Below are 26538 nucleotides of genomic sequence, written 5' to 3'. Positions count from 1 at the left end.
GTTTCTGATGGGAAAGTCACTGTCATTTGGATCGTTGTTCCCCTACATCGAATGAGCCTTTTCTCTATAACTGCTTTCAAGATTTTCACTTCGTCTTTAGGTTTCAGAAATTTGATTATGAATGCCTTGAACTTCTTTGAATTTATACTATTTGAAGTTCACTCAGTTTCTTGAATCTGTAGGTTTATGCCTTTCACTAAATTTAGAGAATTTTCAGCCATTTTTTTTGATGAATACTTTTTCAGCCCACATTCTACCCTTTTTGGGGCGACTCTGATGACACCAGTGTTAGATCTATTTTTATTCCAAGTGTCTTGAGACTGTGGGTTTTTTGTTTTTTGTTTTTTTTGTGGTACACGGGCCTCTCACTGTTGTTGCCTCTCCCGTTGCGGAGCACAGGCTCCGGACACGCAGGCTCAGCGGCCATGGCTCACGGGCCCAGCCGCTCCGCGGCATGTGGGATCTTCCCGGACCGGGGCACGAACCTGTGTCCCCTGCATCCGCAGGCGGACTCTCAACCACTGCACCACCAGGGAAGCCCAGAGACTGTGGTTTTTTTTTTTCAGCCTATTTTTTCTGTTGGTCAGAATGGGTAATTTCTATTTCTCTATCTTCATGTTGATGGAATCTTTCCTCTGACATCAACATTCTACTACTGAGCACATTCATTGAGTTTATTTTACAAATTATATTTTTCATTTCTACAATTTCCATTTGTTTCTTCTTTATATTTTCTGTTTCTTTGCTGAGAATTTCTATTATTTTTGTTTTTTCAAGTGTGCTTGTAATTGTTCAATGAAGCATTTTTATAATGACTGCTTTAAAATTCTTGTCAGATAATTCCAACATCTGTGCCATCCCATTGTTGGCACTTGTTGATTGTCTTTTCTCATTCAAGTTGAGATTTTCCTGATTCTTGATATGATGAGTGATTTTCTATGTTTTCTGGACATTTGGGGCATTATGCTTTGAGACCCTGGATCCTAGCTAAATCTTCTCTTTTAGCAGGCTTTGGCTGTGCTGTGCCAGCAGGGGAAGGGTATAGAAATCTAGGCTACCTATGTGGCCTTCACTGACATTTTACTCCTCTGGGAGAAGGGGCTCAGGGAGGAACACCTTGTTACCATCAGGTGGGAGTGGAACTCCAAGGTCCCTTCTCTGCCACCTCTGTATGTACCACCCTAGAAGAAAGAAATAGGAGTGCTTCATTACTCCCAGGCAAGTGTGAAAGTCTAGTGTCTCTGCTCAGTATTTGCTGATGGGGCTGAGAGTGGAGGCATGGCATTTTTTATGCAGTTTGGCCAGAGTAGGGCAGTTTTTAAAAAAGGTTTCTGTCTTGCCAGACTGTTTCCTCATCCCTTAGCAAGAGAAAGCAGGCTTGTGGGGGTGGGTGCACGTGCATTTTTTGTCTAAATGCATTGGCATTTCTGGGTTATTGGCTCCCAGCATATATAAGAGACAAAAAGAAATCTCAGGGAACTTAACACTATGCTGTTCTTTAAATCTCAAGGTCCCTGGCCAGTACATCTCCTTATCTCCCTCTTTCAGGGTCTTCTTACCTTCATTTTATACATAATGTCCAGGGTTTTTAGCTTATTTAATGGAGGAATAGGGCGAAATGATTCTGCTCCATCTTTTCTGGAACCAAAAAGTTCAGCTCACTTAACGGAAGATACTGCTTTTTTCCCTGAGTAACTCTACTGTCCCCACCTGGAGTAATGAGACGAATTTTTCCAGCACAGAACAAAATCTAGACACACATCTATTCTTCTAAAGAAGCCAAGGTGTCCTTCCCCAAGGGCCTCTGCTGCCTGGTATGCCCACCATTTACTAGTTGAGGAGCAAGAGAGGAATATTAGTAACAGTAGATCCAGGGAATAAGGAGATTTATGAGAAGAGAAAAACTGTTTAGGGGTGGCTCATCAGCTTTTTATTTTTTTTTAACTCAACTACTGCCCACACTTCAGTGGATAATATCAATAAATAGGAAAAGGAATATGCATTTGAAAAGGGAGCTTTAAAGGTTCACAGTTAAAGTGTTATATACTTTTTTCCCTGGAACTTCCTCCCCAAGGTAATGATTAAATAAATAAATAAATAAATAAACCCCTTTCCTTTGTTTGTTGTGGTTTTTATTTAGATCTTTACTTATTTGGACCTGTAAATTCTCACTTTTGGTTTAAGTGTCATAGGATCTCTATCTAATAACTACAAAAACATTGTAAAGGTGACAAATGTGACCAAAAGTTGACACTGATGGTCATTAAAGACCAAACTTACCTAACCACTGAGGTAATGAATAATGTTAAATGTTAATCTTCTTGTTCTATAGCTATTTCTTGGTTGAACCAAAAGGTCTATCCTAGGTTTGATGACTGACATGCCTGGAGCTAGATATACTGTCGTTTTTTAAAGAACTGCCTTTTCTTCTACTTTTGGTATTGTCTAACTTAGGCTGCTGGCTGGCCTCTTTTTTCCTACAAGAGCTCTTCTTGCAATATGAGTATTGAACAAATTATTACGAGCTTTCTTTTTATGACAAACACCCAGGCTTCTATAGAACTGGTCTCCTTTTTGAAACATTTCTTGCATGTTTTGCTTATGTATGTTGACTTTCTCTGCCTTTGATAGCTTCTGTTCTTTCTTGTTCTGCTCATAGTTTATCTGAATTGGCTCCCCTTGTAGAGGTCCCTCTTTCTGATGATGGAATTCCTTGAGAAACTCTACTCTCTGCTCTAAGAGTTGGCATTCATTCTCCAGCAAAGCTGTAATCAAATGCAGTGAATATGTGTCTTGTTTCAGTTTCCTCACTTGTTCTTCCAGCTCATGCTTAGCTGACACCCCATTATTCGTTTGAGTTGGGGAATGGGCGCCATTATTTTCAAGAGTTTTGATGTCTGTCTGAGATTTCTGATAGGATTTTATTAGTTTACTGAGCTCAGTATGTTGCACATTCCAGTGTTTTGCTTCCTGTAGTAACTGCTCCATGTTGTACTTCAGTTTGATATTTTCTTCTTGAACAAGAGGGAATCTGTGCTTTGCTTTTTCCTTACTTAGTTGAGTTTCATGAAAGGCTCTTTTTTCTTCTGAACAATATACCAAATCCCTTGCACAACCTTGCATGGTGTCCTTGGAATTCTGGTTTTCCAACATCATCTCCTGTTTCTTTGAGTTCTGTTCTTTCCCTAAGTCCCAACTAGCAAGCAGCTTTTCCAATAGTACTTTATTTATTTTATCAAGTTCCCTGATTTTTTTCTTTAAGTTCTGACACATCCTCATAGATATTGGTTTCCTCAAAAGATTCTTTTGTTTCTATGACCTTCTCTTCATAACTTGTCATATGTTTAACAATATCTTTAATTTCTTTTAAGAGGTTTTCAAACTTCTTTGCAATTCGTTGTTCAGTTGCTTCATGGTCACTGTTTTTTAGGGAAGGGAGAGAACTGCAAGAAACAGGGGGAAGTGATCCAGTTTCAAATAAGGCAATGATAATCCTAGGGTCCAAAGACTCTTCACTGAGATCAGGAGACTTAAGCCTTTTGGAGAGGGTGGGCACTTCCATCTCAGACTGAATTAGTAGGGCTGATGACCAGGGCATGAACAAAGCAGAAAACCCTTAGAGATTCCAGGAAGGGAAGGTGGTGATCCTCTGTGCAAATGGGTAGAGAATGTGGAACTAAGTAGAACTCAGAGACCAGAGTTAAGGTCTGAAACCAGGAAGATGATGTTTAGGTGGAAGGTAACATCTTACACAACTTAGGGGGAAGGAGGGTGGGAAAGGGGACCAGGAGCTAGGGCTCCATCTCTCCTCCTCCAGGCTTCTGGTGTTTATTCCTTGATCCTGGCAACCAGATCTTTATTCTGTCACTGAACCATTGTGGCCTGTCCCCAGATTCTGTTTCCTTTGAGTCACAACAGAAACCTCTTAAACTCCCACCCAGTGACTCAAAACCTAAAGCTACTCCCCACTCCAGAAAGATCTCTACAGCAGTCCTTCCCTTCCTTACTTTTCTAGGTTTTTATTCATCTCATTCAGTGACTTTCATATTCATCATATTCATTGACTTTCCTCTCATCCCCACCATATACAACATGTTGTCAACTGTGGTATGTTTTTCTAACACTTAGGTGCATGGCTGAGAGAAGTCGTCCCTGGTGAGGGTCCCCATTCTTTCATAGCACCTGGAGCCCTTATTGGTCCCATTCTAGGAGAGATGCTACTGCAAAAGAAAGTCATCCTTACAAAATAGAACCCAAAAAGTGCTGCAATCTTTCTGTGATTTTAGGGAAATAACATCAGGAATCGCTCCATTAAAAAATATTCTAATGCAGTAAGAGAGTATCTGAATGGTTTCTTAACAACACAATTACAAATTGAGACTTTTCTTGGCTTGGAATGCAGGCATCCTTTTTTTTTTTTTTTAATAAATGTTTACTTACTTATTTGGCTGAGCCAGGTCTTAGTTGCGGCACATGGGATCTTCATTGCCACATGCAGGATCTTTAGTTGCGGTATGTGGGCTCTTAGTTCCCTGACCAGGAATCAAACCCGGGCCCCCTGGATTGAGAGCATGGAGTCTTAGCCACTAGACCACCAGGATGCCCTGAATTCAGGCATCCTTTAGGACAGGCTTAGTAAGCTTGCTCCTGAATCATTTACATCAGGGGATATAAAACTTTAATTACTCTTTACAAGAACTTGTTTAAAATGGCATAATTTACCTAAAGTATTTGAAACAATTAAATCCTATAGTGGCTTATAGAAAAGTAATTGAAGAGTATTAAACCAAGTGTACTCTTGTCTCTTTGTCCTTAGGAGTCAGGACCTTGAGAATATTAAGTTCAAACAAAGAAAACATTCCTTAGGTGAGACTTTTTCTTGGCCTTCAAAATCTTGCTAGCAGGCACTTTACTAACTAGAATTTTGCTTCTAATCTTAAGGGAAAACTCATTATCTAGCAGTTTGGTTTTTTTTTTTTCCTTAGAGAAGAGAAATTTACATTTTTTTTCTTTCACAGCTCCCAACTCACTTTGATTTTAGTTTCCCTGAGTGTCATGCTCATCTTCCAGCCAGCTGGGCTCAGAGCCATCACCTCATGACCATCCACAGATGCAGTTGTGTTGGTCTTGTTTTTTACTTGAAGAAGGAACACTTTTCTGACCCACACACAATGATACCACAGAGGCTAGAGATTGCCCTTATGCTTTAAATCCATCTCATAAGGTCCAACTTTGATTGATATTTTGGTTTTTCCCTTTGACTCAAGCCATCATTTAAGATACTTTTTAAATCTCCAGGACAAGGAAACTTTTTTTTCCTGATTTGGTAATTAATTTCTAGCTTTATTGTGTTGTAACAGAAAACATAATATTTCTACTTTTGAAATTCATATTTTCTCTTTGGCTTAATAGATTAACAATGTTCATGTATATTTTATGGATACTTGAAAGAAACTGAATTCTCTATTTTCTTCTTCTGCTTGCAGTTTTTTTTGTGCTTTTGGACATAAATCTGATATTACCCTGTCTTTGATTTTTCTGGAAATTGGTTTGAAGGTAGCTTGGTCAAGATACCATGAGAATTCTCTTTTCATCAAAAGGGGATTTAAATATTTCCTTCCTCCTTACAAATACAATGAATTTCAAATAAAATTTCTGTGAATTTTACTGAAATTTGAGTTTACTGTAGATACTGAAAAGCCACCAGAGTGGTCTTCTTTTCTTTATTGACCCGTAAGCCTAGTGGATAACTATGAATGTTAAACACATTTGGATTGTCTTACAATTGCTATCTACTAAGTGTCCTTATCTTAATGACTTAAAAAAAAAAAAAAGAAATGTGAAAAAGAAGAGCAAAAAGCTCTTAGAGAGAAAACATGCATAGAATTTTCTCTCTTTTTAAAACCAGTTTGCCTTAACAAGAATAGAAATCATATCAAAGGGTACATGATATCAACATGTCTTATTTCAGGTGATGTTAACCTTGGTCACTTCATTAAGTGATATCTGCTGAATTAAACTACTATGAAGTTACTATCTTTCCCTTTATAATTAATAAACATCCTGGGGAAGATGTTTTGAGACTAGGAAATTATCCTGTTTCTCCTCAAACGTTTGCTTATACAGTATAATTTTAGTATACAGAAGTGAATCTTGCCTGCAGCATTTATTACAGTGGTAATCTAATGGTGATTTTCTATTTCTCTCATTCCTTTTATATTTATTGATTAGAGTTATTTTGTAAAGAAGAGCTGTCTCTTTTCCTGTATTTACAGCTCCATTTTATTCATTCATTCATTCACCTATGTATTTATATACATATGGACTCACAGATATTTTATTTGGGGGAGGTTATAATTGAATACTATTATTTTCTTACTCAACTATGTGTGAATAATTTTAACATGATGGATTTTTTGGTATAATGAAGTATATTTTTATTTCATGTAATTCTTCTACTTGCTCAGTAGTTTTTTGTTTTGTTTTTGTTTTTGTTTTCACCAAAGCATAATAATAGCTCAGTAATGATGGCTATTCAAGGGTTAGAGTCTTTATATTTACAAGGCATTCTATGCAGGGTGTGATTTTAAACATAATGCCGTATGACTGTTTTTATAGGTATCATTGTACGTGTTTTGCCATTTTAGAGGAGAAATTGTCTGAAAATGTGAAATCTTCATACAAGCAAAATGTAGATGTAGCTGTAATGTAGACGTAACACTATGTAACAAAATGTAGATGTAACACTTTTCCTCAGTCTTTCTTCTCTTTGACCACCAGGTGGTGCAGTGGGCTTTAAAAATTACCATATAACCTCCCCCCTCCCCCCACCATTTCCCCGCCCCCCCTTTTTAAGTATAGGACTCTAGAATGAGTGGAACGATGGAGATAATCTCATCCACAGTCTTATTTTATCAGCGTTTTAGAGTGGAGATTCTAAGTGACTTGCCCAAAGTTACAGCTAGTTATGATGAGAGCTGGAATTAGAGGCCACCCTCCTGCCTTAACTCGTTAAACTTGCCCAGGAAGCCAGGTAGGCTGTGGAAGAATTTTTCAATTTCTGCTACGCGTTTAGTAGAAAAAAGAATTACGTGGAAGAACAGGTTTTCACAGCTGCTGAGACTGGCTTGTTTTGCAAGAATGATGGCAAACAAATCTACATAATGCAAATGGTATTTTGACTGACGAAAATGGAAAATGTGACCAGAGACTCTCAAGAATCTAACCTTGTCCACATTTCCCTTAGAAGCAGTATTCAAGTATTGGCTAATTCAATGTTGGCAGCGACCTTATAGAACAAAACTGCTGCAAATAATGACAGTGGCTGTATGCAGGGGAAAATTTAACAAAAAAGTGCAAAACTTACGCTCTGCAAATTACAATGTATTGTTGAAAGAAATTAAAGATCTAAAGTGGAAAACCTCCCATGTTCATGGATTTGAAGACTTGATATTGTTAAGATAGCAATACTCCCCAAATTGATCCACAGACTCAACACAATCTCTATCAAAATCCCAGCTGCCTCTTTTGCAGAAATTGACAAGTTGATCTTAAAATTCATGTAAAAATTCAAGGGATCCAGAATTGCCAAAACAATCTTGAAAAAGAAAAACAAAGTAGGAGGACTCACATAACCTGATATCAAGACTTATTCTAAAGATATAGGAATCAGGACAGTGTGGAATTGGTGAAAAGATAGACATAGATAGATGGAACAAAATAGAAAGCTCAGAAATAGATCCATACAATTATAGTCAACTGATTTTTATCAAAGACAGAAAGGCGCTTCAATAAATGGTGCTGGACAAATTGGACATCCATATGAAAAAAAGCAATAAATTTTGACACTCACTCACACCTTACAAAAAAATTAACTCTAAATGGATTTTATACTTAAATGTAAAATGCAAAACTAAAATTTATGGAAGAAAACATAGGAGAAAATCTGTATGACCCTGTATTTGGTGATTAGTTTTTGGATATGAGGCCAAAAGCATAATCCACAAAAGAAAAGTTTGATAAATTGGAATTTCTCAAAATTAAAATATTTCATTCAGTGAAAGATACTGCTGAAGTGAGTGAAATGACAAGCCACAGACTGGGAGAAAATATTTGTAAATCACATATGAAATGAAAGATTTGTATCCAGAATACATAAAAAACTCTTAAAACTCAACAATAAGAAAGCAAAAAACTCAATTTAAAAACTGGACAGGAATTTCCCTGGTGGCACAGTGGTTAAGATGAGAACACGGGTTCGAGCCCTGGTCCGGGAAGATACCATGCCGCGGAGCAACTAAGCCCGTGTGCCACAACTACTGAGCCTGTGCTCTAGAGCCCACGAGCCACAACTACTGGAGCCAGCATGCCTAGAGCCCATGCTCCACAACAAGAGAAGACACCACAATGAGAAACCTATGCACTGCAACGAAGAATAGCCACCGTTCACCGCACCTAGAGAAAGCCTGCGTGAAGCAACAAAGACCCAACACAGCCAAAAATAAATAAATGAAAATAAATAAATATATAAATTTATTTTAAAAAAATAAAAATAAATAAAACTGGACAAAATATCTAACCAGAACACTTCACCAAAGAAGATATATGGATGGCAAATAAACCACTGAGCATAAAAAGATGCTCAATATAATTTGTCATTAGGGAAGGCAACTTGCAAAACAATGAGATGCTGTGACATACCATTTGAGTATTTAAAAAAAAAAACTCTGACAATAGCAAATGCAGTCAAAGATTTGGAACAAGAGCTGTGGGAAAGCAAAAATGATACAGGCACTTTGGAAGACAGTTTCTTATAATGTTAAACATGGACTTACCATATGACTTAATACTCATGCCCCTAGGTATTTACCCAACTGAATTGAAAACTTATGCCTATACAAAAAGCTGCATGTGAATGTTTTTAGCAGCATTATTCATAATCACCAAAAATTGGAAGCAAGCAAGATGTCCCTCAATAGGTGAATAGATGAACAAACTGTGGTATACATGATGGAAAACTATTCAGCAAGAAAAAAGGAACATGCTATTCATCCACAAATTTATGTAGATGGATCCCAAATGCATTTTGCTAAGTTGAAAGAACCAGACTGGAAAGGCTACATATTGAATGATTCCATTCATGAGACATTCTAGAAAAGGCAAAACTGTAAGGATGGAAAACAGATCAATGGTTTCCAGGAGAAGAAGGGGTTAACTAGGGAAAGCACAGAGTATCTCTAGAGTGATAGAATTAACCTGTATGGTACTGGAGTGATAGATATATGACTCTGCATTTCTCAAAACTTACCAGCACAGAGTAAACTGTAATGTATAAAATTTTTTCTAAATCAACCAAGAGGTCAGAAGACACAAGGGGTGAAACGCAGATTGTGACAATGCTTAATGACTTGCCTCCAAAGAGTAGAGTATGGAAAGAGAGAGCAAAAGTAACTTTACAGTGAAGAAAGCTGGCAAACTATCTGGGCCTATTAACATCATCAGTGTTGAGTCATGTCAATAGCATGTACCCCCTCAGTGACTGAAGTTAACATCACTGGTAATGGGACAAATAAAATTTTCTGTGCCTCCAGAATGCAATGAGAAAGACACACCATCACTTCTGTGGTATTCATGGCCAGAAATGCATAATCTCAATCTGAACATGAGAAAATATCAGAAGAACAAAAATTGAAGGACCTTTCTGTGAAATAAATAGACTATACTCTTCAAAAAGCTCAGAGTCATGAAAGCAAAGAAAGACTGGATTTGTCTGAAGGGGATTGAAGAGGCATGACAATTAAATGCAACATGTGATCCTGGATTGGATCCTGAACTGAAAAAGAACCTGACCTTTAGAAGACATGAAACTAAATTTGAATGCAGTTTCTAGGTTGGAACCCAGGCATCAGTACTTTTTAAAGCTCCCAGTAGATTTCCATGTGCAGCCAAGTTTGAGAACAAGTAGAGTCCTTCCTCTGTTTTATTTTTTAATGAATAGATTTATTTTTTATTTATGTATTTTAAAATAAAAATTGTATATATATTTAAGGTGTACATCATGATGATTTGATATACATATACATGGTGAAATAAGTAGTAAAGTCAAGCAAATTAACATATCATCTCCTCACATAGTTAGCATTTTGTCCAGTGAGTGTGCCTGATATCTATTCTCTTAGCATATTTTCTGGTTGACACAGTGTTATTAAGTATAGTCATCATGCCTATACATTAGATCTCTAGACTTATTTACCCTGGTTTTCAGTTAGAACTCAATGCTTGCCCAATTAGACCAAGCAGTTTCCAACTCCTGCATATGGTGTTTGAGAATCCCTAGGATGTTCTGAAGACAGATTGTCAAGATGACATGCTATAAACCTAACATTGGCATACCTTTATGGAAATTGATAAGACTAATGATTATGTAACTACATTAAAAGAATTGCACAGAACTTGAATTATGTAAATAACTAATCTTCCCTCACAATGATGTTTCTTGGTCATCAATTCTGCCTTTTTTCTTAATTTTTAAAGACAAGCTTCTATCTCTAGTGCAAAAAGGACAAACAGTGAAATCAATCCAAGAATAAAGTTAAGAAAACCTGAGTAGCTTGTCTCTAGGTGTCAGATTTCAGCTGTTTTGCCTATCAGGATGCCAGGCCTTTTCACCTCCTGAAAGACCAGGCTTTTTACCAGCTATATTGCACTATTTACATCTCTACAAGATAAAAAAGAACACTGCATCCTTACCCATCCTCCAGCTAAAGCCCCATCTCTGTTGTCTTTCCAAGCAAAGGGCTGAACACTATTTTGGTTTCCTCACTCCTGCTCACTCTTCAAACCGCTAGAATCTGCCTTCTTGCCCCAGTACAAAGCTCACTGTTTCTACTGAGGTTTCGTCATTTTTCTTGAATAAATGCTTTTTGGATTCTTGCAAGCCTTTGGTTAATTTCCGAGTTCTAAAAAGTTGATTTTGACATTTTTTTTTTTTTTGGGTCAGTGATCTTGTTGCTTACATGGAGGAGTGGATTTTCAGAGGTCCTTATTCCACCATCCTTAATCTAAAACCACTCATCATCTTCCCCCTAAGCCCCAAACTGCCCTTCCTGCTTGGTTTCTTGTCTCCTTAAATGGTAACCACAGAGTTTCATAAGCCAGAAATCTGGAAATCATCTTTGACTCCCCCCACCTCCTCCCTTCCTCCTTCCCTCCTCAGATCCAATCAAACACCAAATCCCAATCATTCCATTTTCTAAACCTCTCTCAAGCCCATCTCTTTCTTCTCAACCCCACTCTTATTACCAAGGTCCCATTACCATCCCCTCTCCCTTTAACCCCCACCTCTAATGGGTTTCCTTCCCACTCTATAGCCTCCATTATACTACATGCACATGGATCATTTAAAAGTGCAGAATAGGGACATCCCTGGGGGTCCAGTGGTTAAGACTCTGTGCTCCCAATGCAGGGAACCAGGGTTCGATCCCTGGTTGGGGAACTGAGAGTTCGCATGCTGCTTGGCCAAATAAAATAAAATTAAAATAACAGCTTTACAGGGACTTCCCTGGTGGTGCAGTGGTTAAGAATCTGCCTGCCAATGCAGGGGACACCGGTTTGAGTCCTACGTCGGGAAGATCCCACATGCCACAGAGCAACTAAGCCTGTGCGCCACAACTACTGAGCCTGCGCTCTAGAGCCCGTGAGCCACAACTACTGAAGCCCACGTGCCCTAGAGCCTGTGTTCTGCAACAAGAGATGCCACTGCAATGAGAAGCCCGCGCACCACAACGAATAGTAGCCCCCGCTCGCCGCAACTAGAGAAAGCCTGTGCACAGCAACGAAGACCCAACACAGCCATAAATAAATAAATAAATAAAAATATGGAATAGTGGAGGACAAGAGTTCAGGCTTGGGACTCAAGTTGATGTGGGTTCCTATGCCAATTTTGCTATTTAGTAGCTCTGGGTGTTTGGGCAAATGATTTATCCACTTTGTGACTCAGTTTCCTCACCTCTAACATTGAAATAACATTGATTCTTAACTCATAGAATATTTATGAGGATCAAGTGAGAAAAATCCTAGTATTTATTACATTGACAGAATATGTTATTAAGGCTAAAGTTTCAACTTTTTAACATGACTCATAATGTACGATAGCATCTGGTAGGGGTTTACCCTTCTACCGTCTTCACTTATAACTCCCTGCTTACCTTATTGGAGCCATTAGAAGTTTTATTTTCTCATATATATGAGAACATAGAATGTTCTCTCTCAGTTTTCAGCTCTCAGCCTTCAGACACGTAGTGCTCTCCTTCTGAAACTCCTGCTGTTTCTCTAGCACAACAAACATGCTTCTGGTTCAGTGCCTTTGCACGGCTATTCCCTCTGCCTGGGAGGATCTTTCCCAGATCTTCACATGGCTCGCTCCTTTTTTCCACTCATGCCTCTACCCAAAGGTCATCTCCTTATGCAGCCTTCCATGATCACCATATGTAAAGTGGTGCTCCCGTGACTACCCCTTCAATCTGCTTAGTTGTCCTTTGTAGCCCTATCCCTACCTGGCATTATATGATTAATTTCTAATTTCTTTTTTACCTACGTGTTTTCTCTGTTAAAATGTAAGCTCTACAAAGGCAAGATTTTTGTTTTGTTCTTTGTTGTATTTCTGACATTTGTAAAATCCCTGACTCATGAAAGATACTTAAATATTTGTGGAATGAATGAATACATGTGAGATCATGGTGAGTTTCCCTGGTAAGATTTACTGGTGAAGCTATACCAAGATGCAGATAAGAAATAGATACTAGTTCAGATACCTGAAATGGCCTCCTAGGATCAGCTATAGGACCAATGACAGACACAGGTTCACTTTTACAGATCTATGCCATTAAGACAAGAGTAAGAAATTCCAGGTAGAAACAATACCAATAAAACAGAGGCTTTCACTAGTTTCAACGGGTGGACCAAAAGACTGATCTTGGATTAGTAACTCTCTCTTTGAAAGTTTCTATCATTATGGTATTCCTGGGGTTGGTTGGACATTCACTGACTTTTGAAAAATTATTGTCCTTTGATGCACACATATTAATATCTGCCTTGGGCTAGCAGCTTGCCTCTTCTCGCTAGAGCTCATTCTGCAGTATGTGCAATCAGCCAGCTGTCATGACCTTTCTTATCATGAAGGGAAATCTGGGTTTTGTAAGATCTTTGTTTTCTGTACTTCATCCTCCACTTCTTGAATTTTCTGCCTATGGAATCTTACTTACTCTCTAGCTGGTATTTCTGCTTTCTCTCTTCCTTTTCTTATTCTTCCTGAAACAGCTTCTTTGGAAGAATGCTGCCTTTCTGCCCAAGAGTTTATTAAGAATATCAGCTTTCTGATGCAAAGTTCTGTAGTCATTTTCCAGTAGAACTTTGGCTTAAATAAGTCAGCAAGATTCGTGTTCCAACATCTCTGTTTTCCAGCCCTTGCCAAGTTAGCATCTCAGCATTTAGTTTAGATTGGAAATGGCCTCTATCTTTTTCAACTATTGTTAACAAAGGCTCCTTTTGTGAGCCATCTATCATCTGTTTTTAACTTCTCAGTCTGGTCACCTGCCAGCTACTTCCGCTGCACAATATCATTACTCAAAACCTGCGTTTCATTTTCTTTGTGAGCAAGACCACTTGCTTTGTCTTTTTGGAAATTTCTGACGATGTTTGATTATATCACTCAGCTCCTTTCAGTTTTCTGTTCCCAGTTGTAAGTGTCCAAGTCTCTTAAGTCCAGTATATTCTTTTTTTAACCCTTGGGAATCCAGGTTTTGTCCCTTTACTAAAATTAACTTCATTAAAGGTTCTTTTCAACTCTGAAAGTTTGCAAAAGTTCTTGTAAAAATGAGTAATATTTCCACTGAGTTCTTGCATTCTAATATTTTATCCCAGTTTTTATATTCCTGTTCTTGGGGCCTAAAATAACAAGTGGATTTACCACTGGCATTTGATTTGTTCCCCCAAGCCCTTTGATTGCATCTTTAAGGCCATTTCCTCAAAGAGATTCTTATTTGTATCTTGGGTTCCCCCCAAAACATCTTTGTAGCTTTGTTCAGTTGATAATCTGACAACTCTAAGAATTTCTTTTTTCCCCCAAGAGGCTTTTAAATTTCTGCAGTGTGCCGCCAGTCATTTCATATCTTTTTCTCTTTATTGACAGAAGCATTCCCCCTGGAAAATGCCAAAGTAATTACTTCTTAGTAAGACAGTTATGCTTATAGATTCTGAAGGCACTTATTGAAAGTCAGGCTATGGAGGCTGCAGTGGGGGACTGTGATAAGGCAGAGAAGAGAGAATGCTGAGGCCAGCAGGCGCCAAAGATAGGAGCCTCGGCCCAAAACAGGCAGTGGGTATACCAGATGAAGCAGATTCCTGGCAGAGCCAGTTGAGAAGAAAAGTCCAGGAAGAGCTGGAGCTCAGGATTCATTGGTCCCCCAGGACCTCCTGCTGTACAGCGTCTGGCCCTGACACCCAGATCTTAATTCCAGAATCAGGCAGGGCTGGTCCATCTCCAGATCTTATTCCAGCCCTGCCATAGTCAGACTCTCTCCTCAGCAGTACAGGTAGCCCAGTGGCACCTGTGTAGAAATTAGAAACAGACACTCCTTCCAGGATACTGTCCTGCTATCTGCCTCAAGATGGTTGTAATAAATGCACAAATCCACAACGAGTATGATGTGACTGGTACCCACTAAGTCATGCCATCGCCAACCTGCACAATCAGACAGAGTGGTCTGCCCCTCCTGCACCCTGCGGTGGGACCTCCTTCTCCAGAGGCCCCTTGGGCTTCTCTAACTCCCTACGCTAGAATGATCCTAAAAATAGGTATCGCTTTCCTTCTGGGAAGGTCTCCAGTTCATTTAACCCTTCTGCTGACCTCCTTTCCTCCAGCCTCTGCCACTATTGCTACTTGAGATAAAAGGTAAATCCCCGAGGTTATGAGTGTCCATAGAAGCCCAAAATATTTAAAGGAGATAGTTAAGCTGCCATAAGAAATTTATGGTTTAATATTAGAAAATCTATCAGTGTAATTCAACCATCCTTGAATTATTTTGGAATCATGTTCTTTTTAAATACACTATTGGACTGGATTTGCATATGGTTGTTTTTTGGTTTTTGTTTTGGCTGTGTTGGGTCTTTGTTGCTGCACTCCAGCTTTCTCCAGTTGCAGGCAAGCGGGGGTTACTCTTCGTTGCGGTGCGTGGGCTTCTCATTGCGGTGGCTTCTCTTGTTGTGGAGCACGGGCTCTAGGCACGCAGGCTTCAGTAGTTGAGGTACACAGGCTTAGTTGCTCTGCTCAAGTGGGATTTTCCCGGAACAGGGATCAAACCCATGTCCCCTGCATTGGCAGGCGGATTCTTAACCACTGTGCCACCAGGGAAGTCCCTTGCTTATGTTTTATTTGGGACATTTCCATCTATGTTTATAAACCATGTTTTAAGCACAAAAGAGAACTTATTAGCCCATTTAACTGAGAATTCCGTGTTTATAAGTGAGAATGATTTTTAAATTTCTCTTTTTGTGCTGACCTTGTCAGCACCTGGTTTTGGTGTCACAATTAAACAACTCTTTTAAAATGAGTTGTGTAACTTTCCTTCTTTTCTGTTCTCTGAATTAGCTGTCCTTTGAAGTTTTATTAAACAAACCTCTAAAAATACCAGAGTGAACTTCCACTTGGGCAGGAGTAAATGTTTTTAAAATTATATAACTGTCTTGCTGAGGTGGCAAAAAAAAAAAATTTCAAAAGAGAAAGGAAAGTAGGAATTTAGAAAAAACAAGAAACCATATTCTTCCTTCAGGGCATATTCAAATCCTCATAAACTTAAATTTCAGTTTTGACAGTTGAGTCTAATGCAGGAGGATAGGTGACAAAACCCATTTCAGAGTCTAATAGAAGACTTCTCTATAAATCTGGGTCTGCAAAATGCTAAGCTCTTTGTGTAAGGGTAAAGTAGAAATAAATGCACATCACGCAGGGGGCCAGTAAGGAAACTTGCTTATCTTGATCTTGTTGCTGAGTGGAGAGAGATAGAAATGACTTCTTCAAGAATTTAAAACCAATTTTGGGGGGGCACAGAGTATATTTTCCAGTCTTCTTAGCAACATGACATGGTCATGTGACTGTATGCTCTGGCCAATGGAATGTAAGTGAAAGTGATGCTTGTGTTTCATTCAGGACTTTTCCATGTATGTTCATAAATGAGATTGATTTTTAATGTTCTTAACTTGGGCTGACCTTGTCTGGTTTGAGAGTTCTCAGAAAGGGAGAAAGGTATTGAGGTAGCCAACTAGCAGTCTCTGCTGTCCTGGTACAAGAGGTGAATGAGACATGGAGCGGGGTGTCACAGAAACAGAATTTTCACCTGAGCAGGAAGGATGCTTCTTCTTTAAGGAAAATCCCAGCCCTGAGATTGTCTAAGTTTCAGCAACGGTAGCTGCCTTGAAAAAGAATAGCTGCTGAATTAGTGATGGGATGTGAAGGGAGATGAAGTGAATTATTTTTGTCTTCAATGCAAAGTCATCTGGAGCATTTTGTGGGCTAGAAGTGGGGGGAGTTTGGGGTTGAGTTACTCAGAAAGGAGAAAAAAAATGTGAGTGTGTTTGTCTGTGTAAGGCAGAGATCCAATACAATTTAAATATTTCTTGAATGATCTCTTTTCCTGGATGTGCTTGTCACAGCTCTTATTTCAAATAGGCCTGAATTCAACCTAAATCCAGTCTTCTGCCTTCCTCAGTTCCTCCTTTCATTTGTCTTAACCTGCCTCTGTGCCCCTCAAAGGCATTTCATATTAACTGCTAATCATGTGCCTTGCTCTTGAGCAAACCAGGCCTCCCCCGTTCACACTGGCAGAGCCCTGGGCTCAAGGCCACAGTGCTGGTCTGAGCTGGAGTGGAGCAGTTTAATGAGTTCCTTTATCTGGGAGGAACTGCTGACATAAGGACTCCATTCAAATACCAGCAAAAAGTAGAAGATAAAATATGCATAACCCCACCTTCCAACCCCACTGAATTCCACTGGTCCAGATACATGCCTTATTTTCCGATCACTAGGTTGGATCCTGTGAACACCTACATGTTTGTCAATGTTCTACGTTATTAGTCCTCAAATCTCTTTGTTAGTATTGATCTCAGAGAGGCAGCAGCAGTGAGTAGTGGCTTGAAGCGGGATCTTAGTTCCCTGCCCAGGAATTGGACCTGGGTAGCCTGGATGAAAATCAGGAATCCTAGCCACTAGGCCAGCAAGGGCTAGAGGCTAGAAGCAAATTTTTCCTGGCTCTTACCCCATTGAAAAATGCATTTCTCAAGAAGGCAAAAACGGTAAAAACAGGTACAAAGTTTATTATTAGAGACACAGCACAACAAGTGGGAGAGCACAGAGAAACTGTTTGTTTAGTTAAGACAGAATCAAGGCAGAGATACACACCCAGAGAGAAGGGGTGTGGGCATCCTCCCTAATGAGGAGGAACACAGTAAAGAGGCCGTTACATCATTTATATAGGGCAGTTCTTCCAGGCCTTTGTTTACCTTTGGCCAATCATCTGGTTTCTTTTCCCACACCTGACCTGCCCTAGGGCCCTCCCCAACATGCGTGTGCAACTTTTTTCCAAGGTGGACTCCAGCCCAGAGGGCTTTGGGGGGACTTGGCATCGTCTATTCTGGGGTGATGCCTCCTCCTTTTTGACCCCCAAGGAGCCTTTCTGTGCACGTGCAGTGTCTCCCTTGCCCCAAGGATGGGAAATATGTGACCTCTTGATGCTTTAATCAAACAAGGTTTAGCCCCTCTGTTCCTGCCATGACTGTTATCTTCAAGTGTCCTCAGGAGACAAAGCCTGGAGGCTGGTTGTAAATATCTAACCTGGAGCTTACTTATGTCCTGTCTCAGGAAATGCAAACAGGAGGCTAGTTGTAAGTGTCCGGCCTAAAGCCCATCTTTTTCTCGCCAAGAAATGTAAACGGGAAGCCAGTTATAAATGCCTAGCCTGGAACCCATCTATCTCCAGGCTCAGAACACTGCACATAAAAGTTTTTTGAAGTATGTATTTCCTCACACATTTCTAGTTTGACAGCTAAAATTTCTCATCAAATTTCATTTAAGTACATAGGATATTATTCCTGCATGTTAAAGTTTTGACATAGATTTAACTGTTACATCATTCTTTTAAATGTATCCAATAGGCTCTAAACACTATTGTGATTTTGATATGCACCACCATTCACTTAAAAAATATACAAACAAGCTTCTCTTTAACAATGGGAAATTTTGTATCACTCCTTATCCTTGTATTTGTATTTCCAATCCACCCCCTCCCCAGAATTTTATCCTAATGTAACATGTATTTATGCTTGAAAGTTTTTCTTATCAATTCTCATAATTCTTTGCAACAGAAATGTGTGTATAAGTTGAAATATTCATTTTAATTTCCTGTGACCATAAAGATCTAAGTTTTATAAGTTACAATTATTAGTGATATAAAATTGAAATGTTATACTTATTGAAAGAGCTTTAAAAATACTGATATAGTTTTTTTAACCTTGTAAAATAAATAACTGTGTCAGCGTGGCTCATACGAATCATGACTTCCACTTGGAGTCAGTGTCCTTTTCGTCCCATACAACAGGGGTCAGGGGCATCAAGAGCATTGGTGAAGCAGCATTTCCTAAAAAAAACTGCTCCTCTGTGGTCTCAGGGGTTTTCCTCTAAGTTGTTATTTGTTCTTTAGAGTTTGAGGCTGGCACTTTTTGTTTTGACCAGAAGGTGTCAGACAAAGACAACTCTGGCAAGACTGTCACTTGTGAAGGGGGAGGTAGGAAAGGAGAGCTATATGAAACTAGGCACAGCACGTTTGGACATTAGGGATCTGGAAACAGACTCTTTAAATTATCTGTACCTTGTATACACCTTGAATAGTGCAACCAGGTTGAAGACCATGCCCTAGAAGAACAGTTCTCAAACTCAGGACCCTTTTGCACTCTTAAAGATTGTGGAGAACAACAAATAGCATTTGTTTATTTGGGTTATAGCTATTTACTGTATAAGTAATTAATACAGATTTTAAGTATTTATGTAATTCATTTAAAAAAATAATAAATCCATTGCATGTTAGCAAAAGTAACAAAATTTTTGTAAAATAACTATCTTCTACAAAACAATTACTATTTTACATTTTTAAAGACCTTTTTAATGTTTGCTTAATAGAAGACAGTTAGATCCTCATATCCGCTTCTGCTTTTAATATGTGGTGGTATACTGTTTTGGCTGAAGGATATGAAGAATATTTGAACTCAGAAAGATATATATTTGGAAAAGGGAGGACCTCCTAGTTGCCATGAAGGGGTCTCAGGGATTCCTAGGTGCCCTCAGACCACATTTTAACAACCACTGACCTAGAAAAATATATGTACTTCTGACCCAGAAGATACATACAAACCTTATGAGCATGAATTTTTATAACAGCATTGTTTTTAATAACCAAAAACTGGAAATAAGACATACCCAGTAAGAGTAGAATAGGTAAACAAATTGTAGTATATTCACACAATTAAATATATGTTAGTGAAAATGAATGAAAACAGCTAGATGTATTAAAATGGATCACAAAATCGCAATGACCAAGAGAAGTCTATAATAATACATACAGTATGATGCCATTTTTGCAAGGTTCAAAAACAGGCAAAACTAAACTAGTTGGAGATGCATACAATGGTAATAAAACTATAAAGAGAGGCAAGGAATGTGAATATTTCCAGAGTGGAGAAAGGAAGATGTTACTGAAGACCGGCACAGGGAACTTTTATAGTACAAAGTTTCATTTCTTCATTTGGATGGAGGTTACATGAGTTGTGGCTTTATAATTACTCTTTAAACTGTACATATATGTTTATATACTCACTATAGCTACTTTTAATTTTACAATAAAAAATATATGGTTTGCAATAACAATACAAAACAAAAGGACTCAAGATTATGTTTAATAAAAAACTATGTGGAGAAAATGATATAATTTTAATGAAAGTTTATAAAGACTCAAACAAATAGAGAAGTATATACTGTATCCTTGAATAGGAAGTCATTCTTATAAAAATGTCAATTCTTTGCAATCTACAGAGTCAATGAAATTACAATAAAAATTCTAACAGGCTTTTCATGAAACTTTATAAGGTGATTCTCAAATTTACATGGAAGAGCAAAAGGCCAAGAACAGTTAAGACGTTCCTGAAGAAGGGGTGGGACTTAATCTACCATACATCAATACTTATTTGGAGGGCAAAGAATTTTAAAAAGCATATACAGTGCAAAGATAGACAATTACATGAATGGATTGTAGTGAAGAGCCCAGGAAACAGATCCATACATATATAAAAAACTTGATTCGTGACTTAGAGAGTATTGCAGATGAATGGGAAAAGAACAGACTATTCAATAACAACATATATCTGAAAAAGAAATAAAGAAAACAATTCCATTTACAATAGCATCAAAAACAAACAAAAAACTTAGTAATAAACTTAACCAAGGAGGTGAAAGATCTGTACACTGAGAACTATGAGTTTGATGAACGAAAATGAAGAAGACATAAATAAATGGAAAGATAACCCAATGTTTATCAGAACAATTAATATTGTTAAAATGTCCATAATACCCCAAACTGTCTATAGATTCAATGCAGTCTCTTTCAAAATTCCAGTGACATTTTTACAGAAATAGAACAAACAATCTTAAACTTTGTATGGAACTATATAAGACCTTGAATAACCAAAGCAATTTTGAGAAAGAACAAAGCTGGAGACATCACACTTCCTGGTTTCAAACTGTGTGGCAAAGGTTTAGTATTCAAAACAGTATGATATTGGGACTTCCCTGGTTGCACAAAGGTTAAGAATCTGTCTGCCAGTGCAGGGGACACGGGTTTGAGCACCCGTGTGCCACAACTACTGAGCCTGCACTCTAGAGCCCACAAGCCACAACTACTGAGCCTACGTGCCACAACTACTGAAGCCCATGTGCCTAGAGCCCATGCTCCACAACAAGAGAAGCCACCGCAATGAGAAACCCACGCACTGCAAGGAAGAATAGCTCCTGCTCGCCGCAACTAGGGAAAGCCCGCATGCAGCAACGAAGACCCAACGCAGCCAAAAATAAATAAATAAATAAATAAATTTTAAAAAAACAGTATGGTATTGGCATAAAAACATACACAGAGACCAATAGAACAGCGCAGAGAGTCCAGAAATAATCCCATGCATTTATGGTCAACTAATACTTGACAAGGAAGCCAAGAGTACTCAATAGGGAGAGAATTGTCTCTTCAATAAATGATGCTCAGAAAACTGGATAATCACATGCAGAAGAATGAGACTGGGCCCCTATCTTACACTCAAAAATAACTTGAAATGGATTAAAGACTTAAACATCAGATCTGAAACCATAAAACTCCTAGAAGAAAAAGTAGGGGAAAATCTCCTTGACATTTGTCCTGGCAATGATTTTTTTAAAATGACAACAAAAAGCACAAGCAACAAAAGCAAAAATAAATAAGTGGGACTGAATAAAACTAAAAAGCTTCTGCACAGCAAAAGAAACAACGAAATGAAAAAGCAATCTGCACAATGGGAAAAAATATTTGCAAACCATCCATCCGATAAGAGGTTAATATCCAAAATTTATAAGGAACTTATAGCCAATAAACAAAATAGCCAAAAACAAAAACAATAGCCAAAAAACAAAAAATCAAAGATCTGACTTAATAATGTGCAGAGGATTTGAAATGACATTTTCCCAAAGAAGATATACAAATGGCCAGCAGGCACATAAAAATTGTTCAGCATCACTAATTGTTGGAGAAATGCAAATCAAAACCACAATGAGTTATCAGCTCAATCACTTCACACCTGTTAGAATGACTGTTATCAAACAGAGAGAGACAGCAAGCATCAGTGAAAATGTAGAGAAAACCCTTGTACATTCTTGGTGGGAATGTAGATTGGTGCAGCCACTATGGAAAACAGTATGGAGGTTCCTCAAAAAAATTCAAAATAGAACTGTCATATGATTCAACAATCCCACTTCTGAGTGTATGCCCAAAGGAAATGAAATCGGGATGTGGAAGAGATATCTGCACTCCCACATTCATTGCATTCATCACAATAGCCAAGATATGGGAACAATCTAAAATTGTCTATCTACAGATAGATAAAGATGATACAGAATATATATACAATGGAATACTATTAAGCCATGAAAAAGAAGGAAATTCTGCCATTTGCAACAACATGGATAGGCCCTTGGGGGCATTATGGTAAGTGAAATTCAGAGAAAGACAGACACCGTATGATCTCGATTATATGTGGAATCTAAAAAAGCTGAATTCATAGAAACAGAGAGTAGAATGGTGGTTGCCAGGGGCTGGAGGGGTGGGAGAAATGAGGAGATATTGGTCAAAGGGTACCCACTTCCAGTTATAAAATGAATAAGTTCTGGGCACCTAATGTACAGCATGGTGACTATAGTTAACAATACTGTATTATATACTTGAAAGTTGCTTAAGAGTATGTTCCCACCCCACATATTCAAAAGATTAATTGTGAGGTGATGGAGGTGTAAACCAACCCTATTATGGTAATCATTTCACAATATATACATGTATCAAATCATCACATTATATACCTTAAACTTACCCAATGTTATATGTCAATTATATCTCAATAAACCTGAAAAAAAAAGAAAGCATAAAGTATTTAATAAAGAGCATAGGGACAATTCATTGGCCATATTGGAAGAAAATTAGATCCCTACCTGGAACCATATGAGAAAATAAGTTACAGAAGAGAGATTAAAGACTGAAAGCAATATTATAAAACTTTAAAAATATATACAAGGAGAAGATCTTTATTCTCATACAGGAGAATATCTATAACCTCATGTAGGGAAGGATTTCTTAAAAGGACTGACACATTCAACTATAGTAAAATAAATAATTTCTTTTAATCAAAAACATCATAAAGACAGTAGCCATACACTAGGAGAAAACACATATAACTGACAAAAGGTTAATAAAGGTAGTGGTAGTAGTATTAATATAATGATGATGACTATGATGGTGATAACAATAATAGCAAATATTTATGTAAAGCATATGTCAGGCACTCTTTTAAGCACTTTCCAACTTTTTCAATACTTGTCATTGTATTTTTAATTTTTACAACATGGTGGGTGTAAAATGGCATCTCATTGTGATTTCAATTTGCGTCTTCTGATTATTAAATAATTTGAACATTTTATCTTGTGTTTATGACCATTCCTGTTTCCTCCTCAGTGAAATGCCTTTTGGGCCCAAGTTTATTTTATTTCTTTGTTTTTAAAAAAAAAATTATTTATTTTGGGCTGAGATGGGTCTTCTTTGCTGTGCGCGAGCTTTCTCTAGTTGGAGCGAGCGGGGGCTACTCTTTGTTGTGGTACGTGGGCTTCTCATTGCGGTGGCTTCTCTTGTTGTCGAACACGGGCTCTAGGCGTGTGGACTTCAGTAGTTGTGGTGTGCAGGCTCAGTAGCTGTGGCTCGCAGGCTCTAGAGCACAGGCTCAGTAGTTGTGGTGCACGGGCTTGGTTGCTCCACAGCATGTGGGATCTTCCTGGACCAGGGCTCAAACCCGTGTCCCCTGCCAATGCAGGAGGATTCTTAACCACTGTGCCACCAGGGAAGTCCCTTGCCCCAATTTTTAAAACGTACAATTTCCTGTCTCATTAACTTCTTAAAAGTTCTTTAAACACTCTAAACTCTATATGTCTTTTTTTTTTTTTTTTTTTTTTTTTTTTCCCGGTACGCGGGCCTCTCACTGTCATGGCTTTTCCCATTGCGGAGCACAGGCTCCGGATGCGCAGGTTCAGCGGCCATGGCTCACAGGCCCAGCTGCTCCACGGCATGTGGGATCCTCCCAGACTGGGGCACGAACCTGTGTCCCCTGCATCTGCAGGCGGACTCCCAACCACTGCGCCACCAGGGAAGCCCCTAAACTCTATATGTCTTTAATCACTCAGCATATTACTTAGGGCAGTGTAGTACAGTTGTTACACACACATGCTTAAGCTAGACTGCCTGGGTTCAAATCCCAGTTTCTTCCACTTACTGCTTGCATGCCAAAGTTGGGCAAGTTGCTTAACTTCTCTCAGCTTCAATTTCTTCATCTACAAAAAAAAAAAAAAAAAAAAAAAAAAGGATATAATAATAGCATCTAACCCTACTAATTCATAAATTCTAGAGAGACCAGACTCTTCATCTGCACTGGTGGGGATAAAAGTTGGTATCACCAGGGACTTCCCTGGCAGTCCAATTGTTAAGACTCCATGCTTCCACTGCAGTGGGGTCACGGGTTCCATCCCTGGTCGGGGAACTAAGATCCTGCAGGCTGCATGGTGTGACCAAAAAAAAAAAAAGTTGGTACAGCCACTATGGGAAGAGTTTGCCTTTAGCTAATAAAATGCAAACTCCACCACCCAGCAATTCTACACTCCCTTGGACGTGTTCACTAAGAGAAAGGGACAAGAATGTGCTGTCAGGGTCTGCGACTTTATCCTATAAGGATTTTGACATTCCTTGGGCTTTTGTGATGTCCCCTCTCAAATCAGTGGTTGTGACTCCTCCACCCCTGTTTGTTTTTTGCTTTTTGTTTTTGTTTTTTTTTTAATAAAGTCACACCTGCAGATGACTAAAAATTCAACCATGAAATGAGAATTTGATATTGAAACTGCTTCCTCTACCCCACTCCTCCTCATCACTGGTCTTGCTCCTTGGGGACAACTAATTGAATCTCAGTCTGTTTCTGTTTTCAGATCTTTGGGTGGTTAAGTTAACTTGTTTTATGGATACTGGCAGAAAATGAGATTCTTAGGTCAGAGACAAAGGACTTTATTATTCATAGCACAGCAAGCTGCTTGAGTATCATGTTCGTACAAGTTCTCCTTGTCCCCAAGTCCCAAGGAAGGGACACTGGAGGGGTTCAGATGGATGTGACACATAATGGGTTTACATCACAGCTGAGGAATGCTGAGCTAGAGGAATTAACCTCTTTTACAGTGAGCCTGTTCTTTGTCCTGGAAGGAAACAGTATTTCACATGTTTAAGGTTTCTGGCTGTAAGCACAACCCTAAGAAATGGCCTAAGCAAAAAGCAATCAGGACCTTGTATTCCTGCTTGCATGGAATGTACAGGGATGCTCTGGGCTCAAGGTAGATTACCTGTCCCATCATGTGCACAGCAGCATTCTTCAGAATGGCAGAAACTTGGAAATGACCTAAGTGTCCATCACAGTAGAATGGATAAATCAATTACAATTTATTCTTTCAAGGGAATATTATACAGCAGTAAAAATTAATGAACTATAACTACATGCATAATACAATTTAATTTCAAAAACATAATTTTCAGCCAAAGAAACTATTCATAGAATATATACAATGAGATTTCATTTATAGAACATTCAAAACTGCATACAGGGCTTCCCTGGTGGTGCAGTGGTTGAGAGTCCGCCTGCCAATGCAGGGGACACGGGTTCGTGCCCCGGTCTGGGAAGATCCCACATGCCGCGGAGCGGCTAGGCCTGTGAGCCATGGCCGCTGAGCCTGCACATCCGGAGCCTGTGCTCCACAGCAGGAGAGGCCACAACAGTGAGAGGCCCGCGTACTGCAAAAAAACCCCAAAAAACAAAAAAAACTGCATGCATAGTTGGTAAAACAATACAGAAAAGGAAGTGAATAATTAAGATAAAACTGAGGATACACATTAACTTTGGAGGGGAAAGGAAGGGCATGCACAGGTGTTCCCTTTATTCTTTAAACTGCTACTGATTTACTTTAAGTAAATGACTGTTATATTTCACAGTTAAACACATGTAGACGGGTGTTCCCAAAGCATAAGCTCCTGAGGACTGTTTTAGGGTGGGTGGATTTTTAACCCCAGCTCATTATTTAGGGTAAGTCTTCTGGCACAGTGGCTCTCTGGCTTTGATCCTTGAGACCCATGAGGAATGGCATTGACTCTTGGGACACCTCACATGGCATACCAGGGCATTTGTTTTGTGTCCTAGTATGCAGTCAGTCCTAGAGAATGTTCCATGTGGGCAGTACAAAATTCAGGCTCCATCCCTTTCTTGTCCACCCAACAAAACACTTGGGAATGCAACTGAGGGACAGATAATCTAGAATGACTCTAATTAATTGTTTAAAGTAAAATGTTATCAAATACTGGTTTGTTAACTCTTAAATGATGAACCATTTGCCATAGACATCAGAACTGATTGTTTCTGTGGTCCCCAGGTGTAAGATCAACCTCCTCTTAAAGAAGTGCCCATTCAACCTTGGGACTTGGAAAATCTGACATTCCTTGGGCCTTTGTGATGTCCCTTCTGAAACCAGTATTTGTCCCTCCTGCCTTTGTTTTATAAAGTCACATCTGCATATGTCTAAAAATTCAACCTTAAAAGAAGAGTTTGATACTAAAAAGCAGCTTCCTCTACCCC

The 26538-nt window shown here is 38.8% G+C and overlaps 2 protein-coding genes across 3 annotated transcripts in view; one reads left to right on the top strand and one right to left on the bottom strand.

Moving 5' to 3' along the window:
• SERINC5 (serine incorporator 5) overlaps nt 1-26538 on the top strand; it is a 185712-nt gene that overhangs the window by 58153 nt on the left and 101021 nt on the right. The window lies entirely within an intron of this gene.
• On the bottom strand, nt 2403-3562 carry SPZ1 (spermatogenic leucine zipper 1; the record flags this gene model as incomplete). Its single annotated transcript, XM_081232866.1, is given in 2 exon segments — nt 2403-3252; nt 3254-3562. Coding segments are annotated over 2 exon segments (1116 nt in total). The 3' UTR covers nt 2403-2445.

The sequence above is a fragment of the Mesoplodon bidens genome, assembly GCF_964165515.1.
Source record: "Mesoplodon bidens genome assembly, chromosome: 4".
Classification (NCBI taxonomy): domain Eukaryota; kingdom Metazoa; phylum Chordata; class Mammalia; order Artiodactyla; family Ziphiidae; genus Mesoplodon; species Mesoplodon bidens.
Note: the sequence above shows the minus strand (reverse complement) of the source record. Positions and strands in the feature narration are given on the sequence as shown.